At 30.9% G+C, this 19,615-nt stretch overlaps 2 protein-coding genes across 2 annotated transcripts; one reads left to right on the forward strand and one right to left on the reverse strand.

Annotated features, from left to right (window-relative positions):
* Positions 1-4,312: 4,312 nt before the first annotated feature.
* Positions 4,313-5,519, reverse strand: LOC119608554. The gene is made up of 4 exons (XM_037963015.1): positions 5,327-5,519; positions 5,132-5,217; positions 4,778-4,955; positions 4,313-4,458 (listed from the first exon to the last, which is right to left on the reverse strand). The coding sequence occupies exons 1-4, from the start codon at positions 5,517-5,519 to the stop codon at positions 4,313-4,315; spliced, it is 603 nt and encodes a 200-aa protein (XP_037818943.1).
* A 10,761-nt stretch (positions 5,520-16,280) lies between these two features.
* On the forward strand, positions 16,281-16,666 carry LOC119608555. Its single transcript, XM_037963016.1, has one exon. It carries the CDS (start codon positions 16,397-16,399, stop codon positions 16,664-16,666), a length of 270 nt encoding a protein of 89 aa, XP_037818944.1. The 5' UTR covers positions 16,281-16,396.
* The last annotated feature ends 2,949 nt before the right edge of the window (positions 16,667-19,615 follow it).

Below are 19,615 nucleotides of genomic sequence, written 5' to 3' on the forward strand. Positions count from 1 at the left end.
TAGTCTAGTCTATAGTCTTGTCTATAGTCTAGTCTATAGTCTAGTCTATAGTCTAGTCTATAGTCTAGTCTATAGTCTAGTCTATAGTCTAGTCTATAGTCTAGTCTATAGTCTAGTCATAGTCTAGTCTATAGTCTAGTCTATAGTCTAGTCTATAGTCTAGTCTATAGTCTAGTCCTAGTCTAGTCTATAGTCTAGTCTAGTCTATAGTCCTAGTCTATAGTCTAGTCTATAGTCTAGTCTATAGTCTAGTCTATAGTCTAGTCTATAGTCTAGTCTATAGTCTAGTCTATAGTCTAGTCTATAGTCTAGTCTATAGTCTAGTCTATAGTCTAGTCTATTAGTCTAGTCTATAGTCTAGTCTATAGTCTAGTCTATAGTCTAGTCTATAGTCTAGTCTATAGTCTAGTCTATAGTCTAGTCTACAGTCTAGTCTATAGTCTAGTCTATAGTCTAGTCTATAGTCTAGTCTATAGTCTAGTCTATAGTCTAGTCTATAGTCTAGTCTATAGTCTAGTCTATAGTCTAGTCTATAGTCTAGTCTATAGTCTAGTCTATAGTCTAGTCTATAGTCTAGTCTATAGTCTAGTCTATAGTCTAGTCTATAGTCTAGTCTATAGTCTAGTCTATAGTCTAGTCTATAGTCTAGTCTATAGTCTAGTCTATAGTCTAGTCTATAGTCTAGTCTATAGTCTAGTCTATAGTCTAGTCTATAGTCTAGTCTATAGTCTAGTCTATAGTCTAGTCTATAGTCTAGTCTATAGTCTAGTCTATAGTCTAGTCTATAGTCTAGTCTATAGTCTAGTCTATAGTCTAGTCTATAGTCTAGTCTATAGTCTAGTCTATAGTCTAGTCTATAGTCTAGTCTATAGTCTAGTCTATAGTCTAGTCTATAGTCTAGTCTATAGTCTAGTCTATAGTCTAGTCTATAGTCTAGTCTATAGTCTAGTCTATAGTCTAATCCTATAGTCTAGTCTATAGTCTAGTCTATAGTCTAGTATATCTAGTCTAGTCTAGTCTATAGTCTAGTCTATAATCTAGTCTATAGTCTAGTCTATAGTCTAGTCTATAGTCTAGTCTATAGTCTAGTCTATAGTCTAGTCTATAGTCTAGTCTATAGTCTAGTCTATAGTCTAGTCTATAGTCTAGTCTATAGTCTAGTCTATAGTCTAGTCTATAGTCTAGTCTATAGTCTAGTCTATAGTCTAGTCTATAGTCTAGTCTATAGTCTAGTCTATAGTCTAGTCTATAGTCTAGTCTATAGTCTAGTCTATAGTCTAGTCTATAGTCTAGTCTATAGTCTAGTCTATAGTCTAGTCTATAGTCTAGTCTATAGTCTAGTCTATAGTCTAGTCTATAGTCTAGTCTATAGTCTAGTCTATAGTCTAGTCTATAGTCTAGTCTATAGTCTAGTCTATAGTCTAGTCTATAGTCTAGTCTATAGTCTAGTCTATAGTCTAGTCTATAGTCTAGTCTATAGTCTAGTCTATAGTCTAGTCTATAGTCTAGTCTATAGTCTAGTCTATAGTCTAGTCTATAGTCTAGTCTATAGTCTAGTCTATAGTCTAGTCTATAGTCTAGTCTATAGTCTAGTCTATAGTCTAGTCTATAGTCTAGTCTATAGTCTAGTCTATAGTCTAGTCTATAGTCTAGTCTATAGTCTAGTCTATAGTCTAGTCTATAGTCTAGTCTATAGTCTAGTCTATAGTCTAGTCTATAGTCTAGTCTATAGTCTAGTCTATAGTCTAGTCTATAGTCTAGTCTATAGTCTAGTCTATAGTCTAGTCTATAGTCTAGTCTATAGTCTAGTCTATAGTCCTAGTCTAGTCTAGTCTATAGCCTAGTCTATAGTCTAGTCTATAGTCTAGTCTATAGTCTAGTCTATAGTCTAGTCTATAGTCTAGTCTATAGTCTAGTCTATAGTCTAGTCTATAGTCTAGTCTATAGTCTAGTCTATAGTCTAGTCTATAGTCTAGTCTATTGTCTAGTCTATAGTCTAGTCTGTAGTCTAGTCTATATTCTAATCTATATTCTAGTCTATAGTCTAGTCTATAGTCTAGTCTACAGTCTAGTCTATAGTCTAATCTACAGTCTAGTCTATAGTCTAGTCTGTAGTCTAGTCTATAGTCTAGTCTATAGTCTAGTCTATAGTCTAGTCTATAGTCTAGTCTATAGTCTAGTCTATAGTCTAGTCTATAGTCTAGTCTATAGTCTAGTCTATAGTCTAGACTATAGTCTAGTCTATAGTCTATTCTATAGTCTATTCTATAGTCTAGTCTATAGTCTAGTCTATAGTCTAGTCCATAGTCTAGTCTATAGTCTAGTCTATAGTCTAGTCTATAGTCTAGTCTATAGTCTAGTCTATAGTCTAGTCTATAGTCTAGTCTATAGTCTAGTCTATAGTCTAGTCTATAGTCTAGTCTATAGTCTAGTCTATAGTCTAGTCTATAGTCTAGTCTATAGTCTAGTCTATAGTCTAGTCTATAGTCTAGTCTATAGTCTAGTCTATAGTCTAGTCTATAGTCTAGTCTATAGTCTAGTCTATAGTCTAGTCTATAGTCTAGTCTATAGTCTAGTCTATAGTCTAGTCTATAGTCTAGTCTATAGTCTAGTCTATAGTCTAGTCTATAGTCTAGTCTATAGTCTAGTCTATGTCTAGTCTATAGTCTAGTCTATAGTCTAATCTAGTCTAGTCTAGTTAGTCTATAGTCTAGTAGTCTAGTCTAGTCTATAGTCTAGTCTATAGTCTAGTCTATAGTCTAGTCTATAGTCTAGTCTATAGTCTAGTCTAGTCTATAGTCTAGTCTATAGTCTAGTCTATAGTCTAGTCTAGTCTAGTCTAGTCTAGCTTTATGTTTATAGTCTAGTCTATAGTCTAGTCTATAGTCCTAGTCTATCTAGTCCTAGTCTATAGTCTAGTCTATAGTCTAGTCTTAGTCTAGTCTATAGTCTAGTATATATTCTAGTCTATAGTTTAGCCTATAGTCTAGTCTATAGTCTAGTCTATAGTCTAGTCTATAGTCTAGTATATGGATTAGTCTGGTCTATCCTAGTCTATAGTTTAGTCTACAGTCTAGTGATCATTTTGGCATATTTTCTATTATTTTAATAAAAGTAAAAATAAATAAATTTAAGACTAAAAAACTTTTGCAAATTTGTTAACAACAAGTTTTAAATTTCCTGTTAAATGTTTTTTATCACCTCTGGCCTGTTGCTCCACTTTAATGTGGTGTCGCCTTCATAGCGCCGTTTTGCTATTATATTTTATCCTTGAAGCTCTCGTTACATTTTAAATTGTTTATTCTTCGTTTTTTAAGTATTTTTATTTATTTCACTTTTGTTTTTGTTGTTTTTGAGTTTTTTTTTCTATCTAAGAATTCCTTTTAACTGTTATGTAAATAATGTTTTAAGTTCCGGCTAAAAAGTGGAAAATATTACAAACATATTTTCTTCCTTTTTTTTAAAGGTTATCTGTCGTGTTTACAGTTAGTAAAAAGTTTATTGTTTTCATTAACATTTTTCTTTTATAAATTTGCTCTATTTTTACGAAGTATAGGTTTTTGTTTTAACTTGTTATGTTTTACTTTTAGAAAAGACAACGTTAAATTCTAAAGACACTTTTTGACCAAATTTCCTTTTTTGTCAATGTTTATATAAAGTTTTGTGTGTTTAGTGTAATGTATTAAATATTATTACATACTTTTTCGTTTTTATTTTACAAATAAATAATAATTGACTTTGGCCTTTAGCAACAATCTTTGGAAGTGTTTTGAAGAAAGTTTTGTAACTTTTCCTTTATAAGTTGGTAATTAACATAATTTTGATGGTTTTATTTAGTTCGGGGGAAAACGTGTCTTTTTTTGGTTAAATATGTTAGGAACAAGTTCAATTATTTTAATATTTAGTTCGTAGAGTTCGTCATTTCATGATTAAGGATTAAAAAATTGGAATTTTTTGGAACTTTTTAGAAGTAAAGTTATAAAGTTATTTAGTTACAAAGTTATAAAGTTATATAGTTATAAAGTTATAAAGTTATAAAGTTATAAAGTTATAAAGTTATAAAGTTATAAAGTTATAAAGTTATAAAGTTATAGTTATAAAGTTATAAAGTTATAAAGTTATAAAGTTATAAAGTTATAAAGTTATAAAGTTATAAAGTTATAAAGTTATAAAGTTATAAAGTTATAAAGTTATAAAGTTATAAAGTTATAAAGTTATAAAGCTATAAAGCTATAAAGTTATCAAGTTATCAGGTTAAAGTTTTTGATATGAAACCCACTTACTTTGTGTATTTTAGTAGGATCTTGAGGAATTATATATTCACACTGGATGATCTTCTATAAAAGGAACTGCGATTAAACATTTCATTGCCCGAAAATGTTGTAAGACGAGGTCGTTGCAGATATTTGACATATTCATAAAAAAGTTGTATTTTAAAGATGAAAGTAACGTAGAAATCTAGAAAAAAGAAAAATTATTAGAATTTACTATTTGATTTCTTAGATCGAAAGTTCTTTGACTAGGAAAGGTCTGTTATATTCGTATAACTATCGCTTAACTACATTAGCGAACACTTTAAGCTAAAATAATTAATTTAACATTAAAGCCATTGATTATTTGTCTATAATCTATTATATGTATATAAAATTGTTTTATTTCATGGTCATGTTGTCTAAGCTTTATTAATATTTAATGCAAGATTTACCAACTACTTACATACATCTACATTATTTTTCTTTTACCAAAAAAAACTACAAGAGAATCAACAAAAACTTACATAAAGTTATAAACAAACACCAACCAAATCCCCAGTGATAATATTTTATAGCTTCTTGATCCATTGTGCAATGATTATTACAAGATTTTGTAGATAAACAAAAACTTTGGAAACTTAACAAATACACGAATTGTATTATACCACCAACATACCACATCAATATGAAACTTTTAACAAGCTGCAACAGCAACAAACAAGACGACGTCATATCAATATAAAATAACAATAATAAAAAAAGAACACAAATAATTGTAATAAAATAATAAGAGAAAAAAAAAACGAATCTTTCACAAAATCAATAATCCATTAATACTTATTTATATCACCATACCAATACTACTTACTACTACTTACCCAGATAGATCCTACTAGCAGTGCGGTATTGGTGGCAAGACATAATATTGCAATCAATAAGCCAACTAAAGACCAATAATCATCTCCTGGATTAACAGACACAGACACATAAATATCGAATTGATTATGACAGGGATTTAGTTTGGTATTGAAATATAAAGTTTTTTTGGTTTTCTTTTGGCCTTCTTAACTTACCAAATTGTATGACCAGACTATAGAGACCATTGTTGTAAATATAGCAGGATATTTTGGTTTTTAGCATAAAACTTAAAATATAAGAGACATTTTGTGCGATTAAAACAGACGCTATTAAAATGCTTATACTGCGATAGCTCAGTCCTAAAATATTACATTTAGCTGGTAGTTTTTTAACACGATATTTTTTCATTTTAAATTTTATAAACAAATTTCAATAGGAAATTAATAAGATTTTGACAGTTTAGGAAATAATTCTACACCATTTCCAAGCGTCTTTGGGAAATTTTCAACTACACTGGTCTACAATGATTTTAAGGTTGCCAAAGTTAAAACTATGTACTAGACTCTAGACTAGACTATAGACTAGACTATAGACTAGACTCTAGACTAGACTATAGACTAGACTATAGACTAGACTATAGACTAGACTATAGACTAGACTATAGACTAGAATATAGACTAGACTATAGATTAGACTATAGACTATAGACTAGACTATAGACTAGACTATAGACCTAGGACTATAGACTAGACTATAGACTAGACTATAGACTAGACTATAGACTAGACTATAGACTAGACTATGACTAGACTATAGACTAGACTATGACTAGACATAGACTAGACTATAGACGATACTATAGACTAGACTATAGACTAGACTATTACTAGACTATAGGCCTAGACTATAGACTAGGACTATAGACTAGACTATAGACTAGACTATAGACTAGACTATAGACTAGACTATAGACTAGACTATAGACTAGACTATAGACTAGACTAATAAGACTATAGACTAACTATAGACTAGACTATAGACTAACTAGAGACTAGACTATAGACTAGACTATAGACTAGAGCTATAGAATAGACTAATAGACTAGACTATAGACTAGACTATATACTAGACCTATAGACTAGACTATAGACTAGACTATAGATAGACTATAGACAGACTATAGCTAGACTATAGACTAGACTATAGACTAGACTATAGACTAGACTATAGACTAGACTATAGACTAGACTATAGACTAGACTATAGACTAGACTATAGACTAGACTATAGACTAACTAATAGACTAGACCTATAGACTAGACTATAGACTAACTATAGACAGACTATAGACTAGACTATAGACTAAGACTTAGACTATAGACTAGACTATAGACTAGACTATAGACTAGACTATAGACTAGACTATAGACTAGACTATAGACTAGACTATAGACTAGACTATAGACTAGACCTATAGACTAGACTATAGACTAGACTATATGACTAGACTATAGACTAGACTATAGACTAGACGATAGACTAACTATAGACTAGACTATAGACTAGACTATAGGCTAGACCTATAGACTAGACTACTAGACTAGACTATAGACTAGACTATAGACTAGACTAATATAGACTAGACTATAGACTAGACTATAGACCTAGACTATAGACTAGACTATAGACTAGACTATAGACTAGACTATAGACTAGACTATAGATAGACTATACTAGACTATAGACTAGACTATAGACGACTCTAGACTAGACTATAGACTAGACTATAGACTAGACTATAGACTAGACTATAGACTAGACTATAGACTAGACTATAGACTAGACTATAGACTAGACTAGACTAGACTATAGACTAGACTATAGACTAGACTATAGACTAGACTATAGACTAGACTATAGACTAGACTATAGACTAGACTATAGACTAGACTATAGACTAGACTATAGACTAGACTATAGACTAGACTATAGACTAGACTATAGACTAGACTATAGACTAGACTATAGACTAGACTATAGACTAGACTATAGACTAGACTATACACTACACTATAGATTAGATTATAGACTATAGACTAGACTTTGGAATAGACTATAGACTAGACAATAGTGCTTTTAAATGATAATAAATAAGTAGTGAAACGGATTTCTCAGATCTTCGAAGTGTATCTAATATTCGTTATAGCTGATTAAAGTCCCACTACTGGTTTCTGTTTATTTTTATGATTTTTTTTTGTAAAGAAATCGATATTTTGTCATTTGTTTTATTGCCATTGACATGTTAATAAAATTTTATTTTTTTATTATTTTCTTTTATTTTTGTTTTCAAATAACATAGAAAGTCTTTTTATTATTGCAATATGAGCCTTTGGGTTGTGGAAAAATTAATTGATTTATTCTGAAACATAGATATGTGTATATGTATGTACAATGTACAATTATATAAACATTCATATACATAAGGCCATAAAAAAACTTTGAATATTATTTTCAGGTTAATCTTATTATACATATAAAACAAATAATAAATTTATTAATATTTATTTGGATGTTTGTAAAAATTGTGTTACTTAGTTAGTAGATAAGTTCTAGTTCAGTTCTAGTTCAGATCTAGTTCAGTTCTAGTTCAGTTCTAGTACAGTTCTAGTTCAGTTCTTCAGTTCTAGTTCAGTTCTAGTTCAGTTCTAGTTCAGTTCTAATTCAGTTCTAATTCAGTTCTAGTTCAGTTCTAGTTCAGTTCTAGTTCAGTTCTAGTTAGTTCTAGTTCAGTTCTAGTTCAGTTCTAGTTCAGTTCTAGTTCAGTTCTAGTTCAGTTCTAGTTCAGTTCTAGTTCAGTTCTAGTTCAGTTCTAGTTCAGTTCTAGTTCAGTTCTAGTTCAGTTCTAGTTCAGTTCTAGTTCAGTTTTAGTTCAGTTCTAGTTCAGTTCTAGTTCAGTTCTAGTTCAGTTCTAGTTCAGTTCTAGTTCAGTTCTAGTTCAGTTCTAGTTCAGTTCTAGTTCAGTTCTAGTTCAGTTCTAGTTCAGTTCTAGTTCAGTTCTAGTTCAGTTCTAGTTCAGTTCTAGTTCAGTTCTAGTTCTAGTTCAGTGTTAGTTCAGTGTTAGTTCAGTTCATTTCTAGTTCAGTTCTAGTTCAGTTCTAGTTCAGTTCTAGTTCAGTTCTAGTTCAGTTCTAGTTCAGTTCTAGTTCAGTTCTAGTTCAGTTCTAGTTCAGTTCTAGTTCAGTTCTAATTCAGTTCTAGTTCAGTTCTAGTTCAGTTCTAGTTCAGTTCTAGTTCAGTTCTAGTTCAGTTCTAGTTCAGTTCTAGTTCAGTTCTAGTTCAGTTCTAGTTCAGTTCTAGTTCAGTTCTAGTTCAGTTCTAGTTCAGTTCTAGTTCAGTTCTAGTTCAGTTCTAGTTCAGTTCTAGTTCAGTTCTAGTTCAGTTCTAGTTCAGTTCTAGTTCAGTTCTAGTTCAGTTCTAGTTCAGTTCTAGTTCAGTTCTAGTTCAGTTCTAGTTCAGTTCTAGTTCAGTTCTAGTTCAGTTCTAGTTCAGTTCTAGTTCAGTTCTACTTCAGTTCTAGTTCAGTTCGAGTTCAGTTCTAGTTCAGTTCTAGTTCAGTTCTAGTTCAGTTCTAGTTCAGTTCTAGTTCAGTTCTAGTTCAGTTCCAGTTCAGTTCTAGTTCAGTTCTAGTTCTAGTTCAGTTCAGTTCTAGTTCAGTTTAGTTCTAGTTCACTTTGTGTTCAGCTTCCCCATTACACTTATAGGAAAATGTGTAAATACAGTTTTTCAACCCACAAATCATCAAAAGTACTGTTTGCGGTTTTATTTAAATTTCTTAATATTCCTTATAAATTATTAAATATTAATAAAAACAGGACATAATTCTTAAAATCTCATGTATTTTCTTTTGTTTTTCATATCTTTTTAGGTAAGTGGTGTGTTGTACTATTATTTTTAATGGGCATTAAAAATACAACAAGTATTTGCACTTAAAATATCTTGTATTTTAAAAGTAAGTATGTGGTTTTCCTTCTTAAGGACTTCCTTATCAATTTCTTTTGTTCAACATAACTGTTTGAAATATTAAACTTTTAAATGATAAAAATTTAAATTTAACATACATTCTCTTAAAACTATTAATAATAGTACATAGATGGCGTTAATACATTCCTTAAAGTAATAACAACTTGTTACATTTTATTTACAGCTTTTTCCAATACAAAAACTTTCAAAAACACTGACGTCATTAGTTGCGTATTGGAAATTAATGACGTCACTATAAAGACAACTGACCTTAGAGGATAAGTTGATGAAAAAGCTTTTACAAAACAGCTGTTTATTTGTTTATGTTTTTTCATTATATCGCTCATACGCTCTCAGTTTGTTTTTGTTGAGTGTATGTTTTCCCGCCATTTTTAGCTCTCCTCCTTCCGAAATTGGGTTACTGGGTCTGTAGTGGTACGTTTTCTCTCTAATTTTTCCTTGTTTTGTTTTTATCTTAAATCTCTGTTTATTTGCGTTTTTGAAATTTGTAAAATCCTGTTTGTTTGTCTAAGTATTTGTGGGGTTACGGTTGTTGTATAAATGTATGAGTATTTAAGTGTAATGTTTGCAGGATTGTGCGCTTGATGTATATTTTGCTATGCGCTGTTATATAACCACGTGGTTTAAATGGAGTATTTACATTTTTGTTGTTCCTTTATTGGGATTTTTATTATATTGTTATTTCTTTGTTGTTTTGTAAAAAGTGAAAAACCATGAGAGTTTTAGGAAAAAGGCAAAAGTAAATACGGGAAAGAAAAAATGTGTTTAATTTAAATTATAGTAAATTGTTCATTTATGTTATTTTTAGTAAGATTTCCTTGAATTATTTTTTGTTCTTAAATTTCTATTTCTAGTAAAATTTTTTTAAATATAATTTTTTAATAAAATTTCTTAAATTTCTTTTTTTTAGATACTCAGTTATAGATTAGTTTAAGTTCAGTTCTAGTTGACTTCTAGGTTCAGTTCTAGTTCAGTTCTAGTCAGTTCTAGTTCAGTTCTAGTTCAGTTCTAGTCAGTTCTAGTCAGTTCTAGTTCAGTTCTAGTTCAGTTCTAGTTCAGTTCTAGTTCAGTTCTAGTTCAGTAGTTCAGTTCTAGTTCAGTTCTAGTTTAGTCTAGTTCAAGTTCTAGGTCAGTTCTAGTTCAGTTCTAGTTCAGTTCTAGTTCAGTTCTAGTTCAGTTCTAGTTCAGTTCTAGTTCAGTTCTAGTTCAGTTCTAGTTCAGTTCTAGTTCAGTTCTAGTTCAGTTCTAGTTCAGTTCTAGTTCAGTTCTAGTTCAGTTCTAGTTCAGTTCTAGTTCAGTTCTAGTTCAGTTCTAGTTCAGTTCTAGTTCAGTTCTAGTTCAGTTCTAGTTCAGTTCTAGTTCAGTTCTAGTTCAGTTCTAGTTCAGTTCTAGTTCAGTTCTAGTTCAGTTCTAGTTCAGTTCTAGTTCAGTTCTAGTTCAGTTCTAGTTCAGTTCTAGTTCAGTTCTAGTTCAGTTCTAGTTCAGTTCTAGTTCAGTTCTAGTTCAGTTCTAGTTCAGTTCTAGTTCAGTTCTAGTTCAGTTCTAGTTCAGTTCTAGTTCAGTTCTAGTTCAGTTCTAGTTCAGTTCTAGTTCAGTTCTAGTTCAGTTCTAGTTCAGTTCTAGTTCAGTTCTAGTTCAGTTCTAGTTCAGTTCTAGTTCAGTTCTAGTTCAGTTCTAGTTCAGTTCTAGTTCAGTTCTAGTTCAGTTCTAGTTCAGTTCTAGTTCAGTTCTAGTTCAGTTCTAGTTCAGTTCTAGTTCAGTTCTAGTTCAGTTCTAGTTCAGTTCTAGTTCAGTTCTAGTTCAGTTCTAGTTCAGTTCTAGTTCAGTTCTAGTTCAGTTCTAGTTCAGTTCTAGTTCAGTTCTAGTTCAGTTCTAGTTCAGTTCTAGTTCAGTTCTAGTTCAGTTCTAGTTCAGTTCTAGTTCAGTTCTAGTTCAGTTCTAGTTCAGTTCTAGTTCAGTTCTAGTTCAGTTCTAGTTCAGTTCTAGTTCAGTTCTTGTTCAGTTCTAGTTAGTTCGTTATGAGATTTTTAAATCTGGCAATACCATATCCACTGCTGCTACTCTTGCCATTGTTGATGCTCCAAAATCTCCCCGTTCAAAAAATCGTACGCACTCCATTCACAAAAAAACAACAAAAAAGTAACACATGTTTAAGAATAACGAGCCTTTTTTTCTTTTCCATTATATTCTATTCATTCGCCCCATTTGCGGAGAGTAAAAATCTGTGAGAGAATGTTTCATTCGATACTGGGCGTGAGCGGGTGTTAGTGTTTGACTTTGAAATACTGATACATGATTTTGCAAAACATTTCATTTTGTTTCAAAATAGACTCTACTAAAGAACTTCTATACAAAGGATACACATGTACGGTTGAGTGTGGTGGCAATTTCTGCAAGAGGAGCAAAATCACTTTAATGAAAATGTATACAAATTTTAACTAAAACAATATCAAAACCCATGGATGCCAAAAAAAAAAAAATAAAGAAAACGATTTTCAGTTCAAATTTCTCGCTTTTGACTCAGTGTAGTAGTGAAAGGCAAACGCGCGAGACAAGATTTTAGTATTTAGCTAAAAGGAGTGTGGAATTAGAGATTTGGAAAGAATTTTAACTGAAAATTTAAAATTTAGAGAAAAATTATTTAAAAATGATTTACAAAAAATGGTGAAATTTAAGAAAAATTAAAATTTAATCTAAAAAAGTTCTTCTTTGTGTGAAGTATAAGGCAAATAAAATATATTATTGCTTTAATAAAATCTAAAAGAAAGAAAGCGAATAAAAATCGTTTTTTTTTTCTTCTGCTTGATTTGTGCGTGATAAAAATGTCATGATTTCATGTCCTTGAAGGATTTTGAAAGTTGTTTAACAAATTTGTGAAATTTTCTTTAAGGAAAAATTAAAATTTATAAAAAATAATATTAAATAAAAGCAATATGAATAAATTATAAAAAAATATGTAAATAATTTAAGTTAAACAAAAATTAATTAAAAAAATTTTTAATAAATGTTAAGTGTTAAAAAAATTGCAAAAAAAAAATTTTGAATATTTTTAAATGCATTTATGTAAATACTAAATGCCTTTAATGTTAATATATAATCTCATTTTACTTTAAAGACTTCGTTTACGTTAACGCATTTCTTATGCAAAATTTAACAGTTCTTAATCTACGGTGGCATATTAACAACAGTGATTTTAACACTAGTGCTACCCATGTGTAAATAAAAATTTAAAATAGCATACTATTTCTAAGAAGCACGATAGTTATTTTAACTAAAAAATAAAATTAATTTAATTTAATTTAATTTAATTTAATTTAAAAAAGTGAAAATAAATGTATGTGTTGTTGTGATTTAAAAGGTTAAAGTTTAAAATAGTGTATAATATTGGTAATAATACATCTATAGTGTGAAAATTTTGAATACGGTTGGTTTTGATATTAATTGAAATTTTCCATAAATTCAATATTTAAATTTTCCTTAAATTGTTGGAATTTTTTCCAGAATTACCTATTTTTGGTAAATTTTCTCAGAATTTGCTATTCTTCCTAAAACTAGACTATGGACTAGACCATAGACTAGACCATAAACTAGACCATAGACTAGACCATAGACTAGACCATAGACTAGACCATAGACTAGACCATAGACTAGACCATAGACTAGACCATAGACTAGACCATAGACTAGACCATAGACTAGACCATACTAGACCATAGACTAGACCATAGACTAGACCATAGACTAGACCATAGACTAGACCATAGACTAGACCATAGACTAGACCATAGACTAGACCATAGACTAGAACCATAGACTAGACCATAGACTAGACCATAGACTAGACCATAGACTAGACCATAGACTAGACCATAGACTAGACCATAGACTAGACCATAGACCTAGACTATAGACTAGACTATAGGACTAGACCATAGACTAGACTAAGACTAGACTATAGACTAGACTATAGACTAGACTAAGACTAGACTATAGACTAGACTAAAGACTAGACTATAGACTAGACTATAGACTAGACTATAGACCTAGACTATAGACTAGACTATAGACTAGACTATAGACTAGACTATAGACTAGACTAAGACTAGACTAGACTATAGACTAGACTATAGACTAGACTATAGACTAGACTATAGACTAGACTATAGACTAGACTATAGACTAGACTATAGACTATATAGACTAGACTATAGACTAGACTATAGACTAGACTATAGACTAGACTATAGACTAGACTATAGACTAGACTATAGACTAGACTATAGACTAGACTATAGACTAGACTATAGACTAGACTATAGACTAGACTATAGACTAGACTATAGACTAGACTATAGACTAGACTATAGACTAGACTATAGACTAGACTATAGACTAGACTATAGACTAGACTATAGACTAGACTATAGACTAGACTATAGACTAGACTATAGACTAGACTATAGACTAGACTATAGACTAGACTATAGACTAGACTATAGACTAGACTATAGACTAGACTATAGACTAGACTATAGACTAGACTATAGACTAGACTATAGACTAGACTATAGACTAGACTATAGACTAGACTATAGACTAGACTATAGACTAGACTATAGACTAGACTATAGACTAGACTAGACTAGACTATAGACTAGACTATAGACTAGACTATAGACTAGACTATAGACTAGACTATAGACTAGACTATAGACTAGACTATAGACTAGACTATAGACTAGACTATAGACTAGACTATAGACTAGACTATAGACTAGACTATAGACTAGACTATAGACTAGACTATAGACTAGACTATAGACTAGACTATAGACTAGACTATAGACTAGACTATAGACTAGACTATAGACTAGACTATAGACTAGACTATAGACTAGACTATAGACTAGACTATAGACTAGACTATAGACTAGACTATAGACTAGACTATAGACTAGACTATAGACTAGACTATAGACTAGACTATAGACTAGACTATAGACTAGACTATAGACTAGACTATAGACTAGACTATAGACTAGACTATAGACTAGACTATAGACTAGACTATAGACTAGACTATAGACTAGTCTATAGACTAGACTATAGACTAGACTATAGACTAGACTATAGACTAGTCTATAGACTAGACTATAGACTAGTCTATAGACTAGACTATAGACTAGTCTATAGACTAGACTATAGACTAGTCTATAGACTAGACTATAGACTGGTCTATAGACTAGACTATAGACTAGTCTATAGACTAGACTATAGACTGGTCTATAGACTAGACTATAGACTAGTCCTATAGACTAGAACTATAGACTAGTCTATAGACTAGACTATAGACTAGTCTATAGACTAGATTTGCTAATTTTTTTAACTTTTCTCTAAATTTGTTAAGTATAGACTAGACTATAGACTAGACTACTAGAGACTAAGACTATAGACTGGACTATAGACTAGACTATAGACTAGACTATAGACTAGACTATAGACTAGACTATAGACTAGACTATAGACTATACTAGAGACCTAGACTATAGACTAGACTATAGACTAGACTATAGACTAGACTATAGACTAGACTATAGACTAGACTATAGACTAGACTACTAGACTATAGACTAACTAGGACTAGACTATAGACTAGACTATAGACTAGACTATAGACTAGACTATAGACTAACTATAGACTAGACCTATAGACTAGACTATAGACTAGACTATACTAGACTATAGACTAGACTAGACTAGACTATAGACTAGACTATAGACTAGACTATAGACTAGACTATAGACTAGACTATAGACTAGACTATAGACTAGACTATAGACTAGAGTATAGACTAGACTATAGACTAGACTATAGACTAGACTATAGACTAGACTATAGACTAGACTATAGACAAGACTATAGACTAGACTATAGACTAGACTATAGACTAGACTATAGACTAGACTATAGACTAGACTATAGACTAGACTATAGACTAGACTATAGACTAGTCTATAGACTAGATTTGCTAATTTTTTTAACTTTTCTCTAAATTTGTTAAGTATAGAAAATTATCTTTAAATTTGCTGTTTACCCCTTTCGGTTCCTCCAGTGTTAAACAAACACCAACAGTTTCTTAATATTCCTTTCTTTACTTTGGTGCATTGGCGTTAAAATCGATTTTTTGTTAGAAATTTTTCTATATAAAATTTCAAAACAACATGTTGTTTTTATTTAAGTATTCGTAGCCATAAAAAACCCACAGAATTTTACAGTTATTTGGGAAAATTCGCTAAATAAATGTGAAACCGTATATCATGGACTAAAGGACTGTGGTTAATTTTTTTAAAACATAAAAATTATCCTTTTGGTTAAAACACTTTGAAGTGTTTTTTTTTGTTAATATGTTGAAGCAACATTATTATGAATATTAAGTTAAGGCGGGTATTTAAGAGGGTTTTCACATTATTTTTCTTTTAGTTTTTTTTGCGTTTAATATTCAAAGAATCTTGAGTTGTGGGTTTCTAGGAAATCCCCTAAGGTAAAATATTGTTTGTTTGTGGTTAAATTTGTGTTTTTCTTATTTTTTTTTGCCAGTTTTTTGTCAAGTATTTTCTTGTTTTTTTAATAAAATAAGTTTTTTCTAGAGTTGTTGTGTCAGTGTTGGCTTTTCTTTTTCTTTTAAGTACTTTTTTTGTCTATTTTTACAGTGTTGCTTTAAACACCAGATGATTGCGTTTTGACATTAACCTTATTTTTGTTGCTTTTGTAGTTTTTTTTGTTCTCATTCTCTTTTTAACTTCCTTTTGTAGTTCCGTTGCTTTCTTTGAGATTTTCTTTACTTACTTTGTTGTTGTCATTGCTGGTGACCACCTTATTATCTACTTCTTCCTGGCGTTTATCTTTAGGATGGTAAAAAATCAAGACACTGCACAGTGGGGGAGGAAATAGCAAGTTCTGACAACTTTTAGAGAAAACTTTTTGTTTAAACCAAACGAATTCTTATTTTGTTTAGAAATGATTCAATCAATAAAGTAACTTGTTGCCAAATTTTATTATATATCAAAACTACTTTCCAAAAAAATCGATTAGAATTAAGTTTAAAAATCTACAAAACCTTTAAAAAAAACTATGTGGCAAAAACATCTTAAACTAATTTAAAAACATCGAAGTAAAATTCAACAAAACAAGAAATATATATCTAATAAATAAATAATTATTAACCGCTCTGCTTAAACGCGACATGAGCCATAATTTTCAAGTCAGCTACACAGCTCTTGGAATGTCAGACGATAATCAAACCAGCTATTCGTTGCCCTCGGTGGCCTCGTCTAGTCGTGCTGCACGCAATGTCAACTTCACCGATGAACAAAACGATTTGGCTGGCTATCCGCCGCTACAATTGCCACCGCCAGCTAGACGCAGTTCAAAACTATTTCAATTTCAACGGCCACGTTCTATGTCGGCTTGGAGTAATATCAGTCATAGTAGCATGAAATTGGATGAAAGGTAAGTGCGGTTAACAAAGAACTGAAAATAAAGTAAAACTAAGAAAATATTTTAATATTTTTAGTAACTTTTCTACAATTTTGCTAATTTTATAAAAATCTAACAAAAATTTAAAATTTGCATATTTTAGAAACTTTTTCTTGAAGTTTTTCAATTCTTAATAAATTTGTTATTTTTAATAAATTTTCATAAAATTTGCTAGTTTTTTTTTAAATTTTGTTTAAATTTACTATTTTAGTAAATTTTCCTTCAGTAATTAATTTTTCGTAAATTTCTATAAATTTGCTATTTTTAGTAAATTTCCAGGAATTTTCTATTTTTAGCAATTTTTCACGAACTTTGAAATTTTTTGTGATTTTCATAAAATTTGCTATCTTTAGAAAATTTTCGTAAAATCAGCAATTTTTTAAATTTTCTTAAATTTGCTTTTTTTTAAGAAATTTTCTATTTTTACAATTTTCTACTTTTAGTAAATTTTTGTCTAATGTAATTTACAGACTAGTCTATAGTCTATTCTATAGTCCAGTCCATAGTCGAATGTATAGGCCAGTATATGGTCCAGTCTATAGTCTAATATATAGTCTACCGTCTAGGCTGTCGTCTAATCTATCGCCTGGTCTATTGTCTAGTCTGTCGTATAAACTATCGACTAGTCTATGGTCTAGTCTATGGTCTAGTCTATGGTCTAGTCTATGGTCTAGTCTATGGTCTAGTCTATGGTCTAGTCTATGGTCTAGTCTATGGTCTATTATCTATGGTCTAGTCTATGGTCTAGTCTATGGACTAGTCTATGGTCTAGTCTATGGTCTAGTCTATGGTCTAGTCTATGGTCTAGTCTATGGTCTAGTCTATGGTCTAGTCTATGGTCTAGTCTATGGTCTAGTCTATGGTCTAGTCTATGGTCTAGTCTATGATCTAGTCTATGGTCTAATCTATGGTCCAGTCTATGGTCTAGTCTATGGTCTAGTCTATGGTCTAGTCTATGGTCTAGTCTATGGTCTAGTCTATGGTCTAGTCCATGGTCTAGTCTAGTTTAGTCTAGTGTAGTCTAGTCTAGTCTAGTGTTGTCTAGTGTAGTCTAGTCTAGTCTAGTTTATCGTCTAGTCTATCGTCTAGTCCATTCTATCGTCTAGTCGATCATCTAGTTTATCGTCTAGTCTGTAGTCTTTTGTCTAGTCTGCCGTATAGTCTATTGTCTAGTCTATCGTCTAGTCTATTGTCTAGTCTTTAGTCTAGTTTAGTCTACTGATAGTCTATTGTCTAGTCTATTGTCTAGTCTATTGTCTAGTCTATTGTGTAGTCTATTGTGTAGTCTATTGTCGAATCTGTAGTCTAATCTGTAGTCTAGTCTATAGTCAGGTCTATCATCTAGTCTATTATATAGTCTATCGTCTAGTATATTGCCTGGTCTATCATCTAGTCTATGAACTAGTGTATCGTCTACTCTATTGTCTAGTCTATCGTCAAGTCTAGTCTATCGTCTAGTCTAGTCTATAGTCTAGTCTGTAGTCTAGTCTACAGTCTAGTCAATAGTCTAGTCAATAGTCGAGTCTATCATCTGGTCTATTATCTAGTCTATCGTCTAGTCTATTGTCTAGTCTATCGTCTAGTCTATCGTCTAGTCTATTACCTAGTCTATTATCTAGTCTATTTTCTAGTCTATCGTCTATTCTATGGTCTAGTCTATGAACTAGTGTACCGTCTACTCTATTGTCTAGTCTATTGTCCAGTCTAGTCTATCGTCTAGTCTATAGTCTAGTCTGTAGTCTAGTCTACAGTCTAGTCAATAGTCTAGTCAATAGTCGAGTCTATCATCTGGTCTATTATCTAGTCTATCTTCTAGTCTATTGTCTAGTCTACCGTCTAGTCTAGTCTATAGTCTAGTCTGTAGTCTAGTCTACAGTCTAGTCAATAGTCGAGTCTATCATCTGGTCTATTATCTAGTCTATCGTCTAGTCTATTGGCTAGTCTATCATCGAGTCTATCGACTGGTCTATGGTCTAGGCTATCTAGTCTATAGTCTAGTCTATAGTCTATTCTATATTCTATTCTATAATCTATTCTATAGTCTATTCTATAGTCTAGTCTAAAGTCTAGTATGTAGACTATTTTATAGTTTAGTCTATAGTGTAGAGTCTTATCTATAGTCTAATATTGAAAATATATTTACACTGTCTACCACTGTAAGTTTTCGTCTTGGCCTATATTTGTTTTTTTATAATTTCCTTTACCTTGCCGCTTAATTGTAAAGTATTGTCCTTATTGTTCATGCTCACACTACGTTAGAAATTTTTTCTGAATAGATTTTGTTTTGGCAGCGTATGTGTGTGTAAGTATTTTTAGACAGTTATCTTTCACTATTACAAACAGTTTTTTGTATGTCAATGGCAAGTTTTTCGGTGACAATCAGTTTTCTTTTTTCTCTCTCACGCTACTGGTCTCTAGTAGATTGCGTGTCAGGTTCATTTTATAGTGTCTGCTTTTTGGGTTTATAACTGTCCAGCAAAAACTTGGTAATGACTTACACAACAACTTACTTTTCAATGATTACATGATTACCGTATGAATTACTCTTATAATGACTTACTTGGAATCAGATAATGATTTAAAATGCTAATGAGTAACTAGTGAAAAGCGTTTCTTTTAGCTTTGTAACTCATGACTTTTTTATGTAAGTTTTTGCTGGGTATTTATATATTTTTTTATTTTTTTGTAATAATAACAGAAAATAGTGCGTCGTCGACAGCATTGACATTTTTTTGGTAATTTTTTCTTAAATTATAAATTCTGCTTCAATAAGGGTGCGTTATATTTACTTTTTGGGGATAAAAATATTAAAATTATCAAAATTAAGTCCATGTTAGTCTGTCCTTCTTTCTTTTTTTATAGTTTTTTCAAATATTTTTTAATTTTAGCCACTGTTTTGGTACTTGAAAAAATTGACAGCTTGTCT

Source organism: Lucilia sericata, unplaced genomic scaffold (assembly GCF_015586225.1).
Source record: "Lucilia sericata isolate MDLA Ls3-8-SP2 unplaced genomic scaffold, ASM1558622v1 Contig000849F_arrow, whole genome shotgun sequence".
Classification (NCBI taxonomy): domain Eukaryota; kingdom Metazoa; phylum Arthropoda; class Insecta; order Diptera; family Calliphoridae; genus Lucilia; species Lucilia sericata.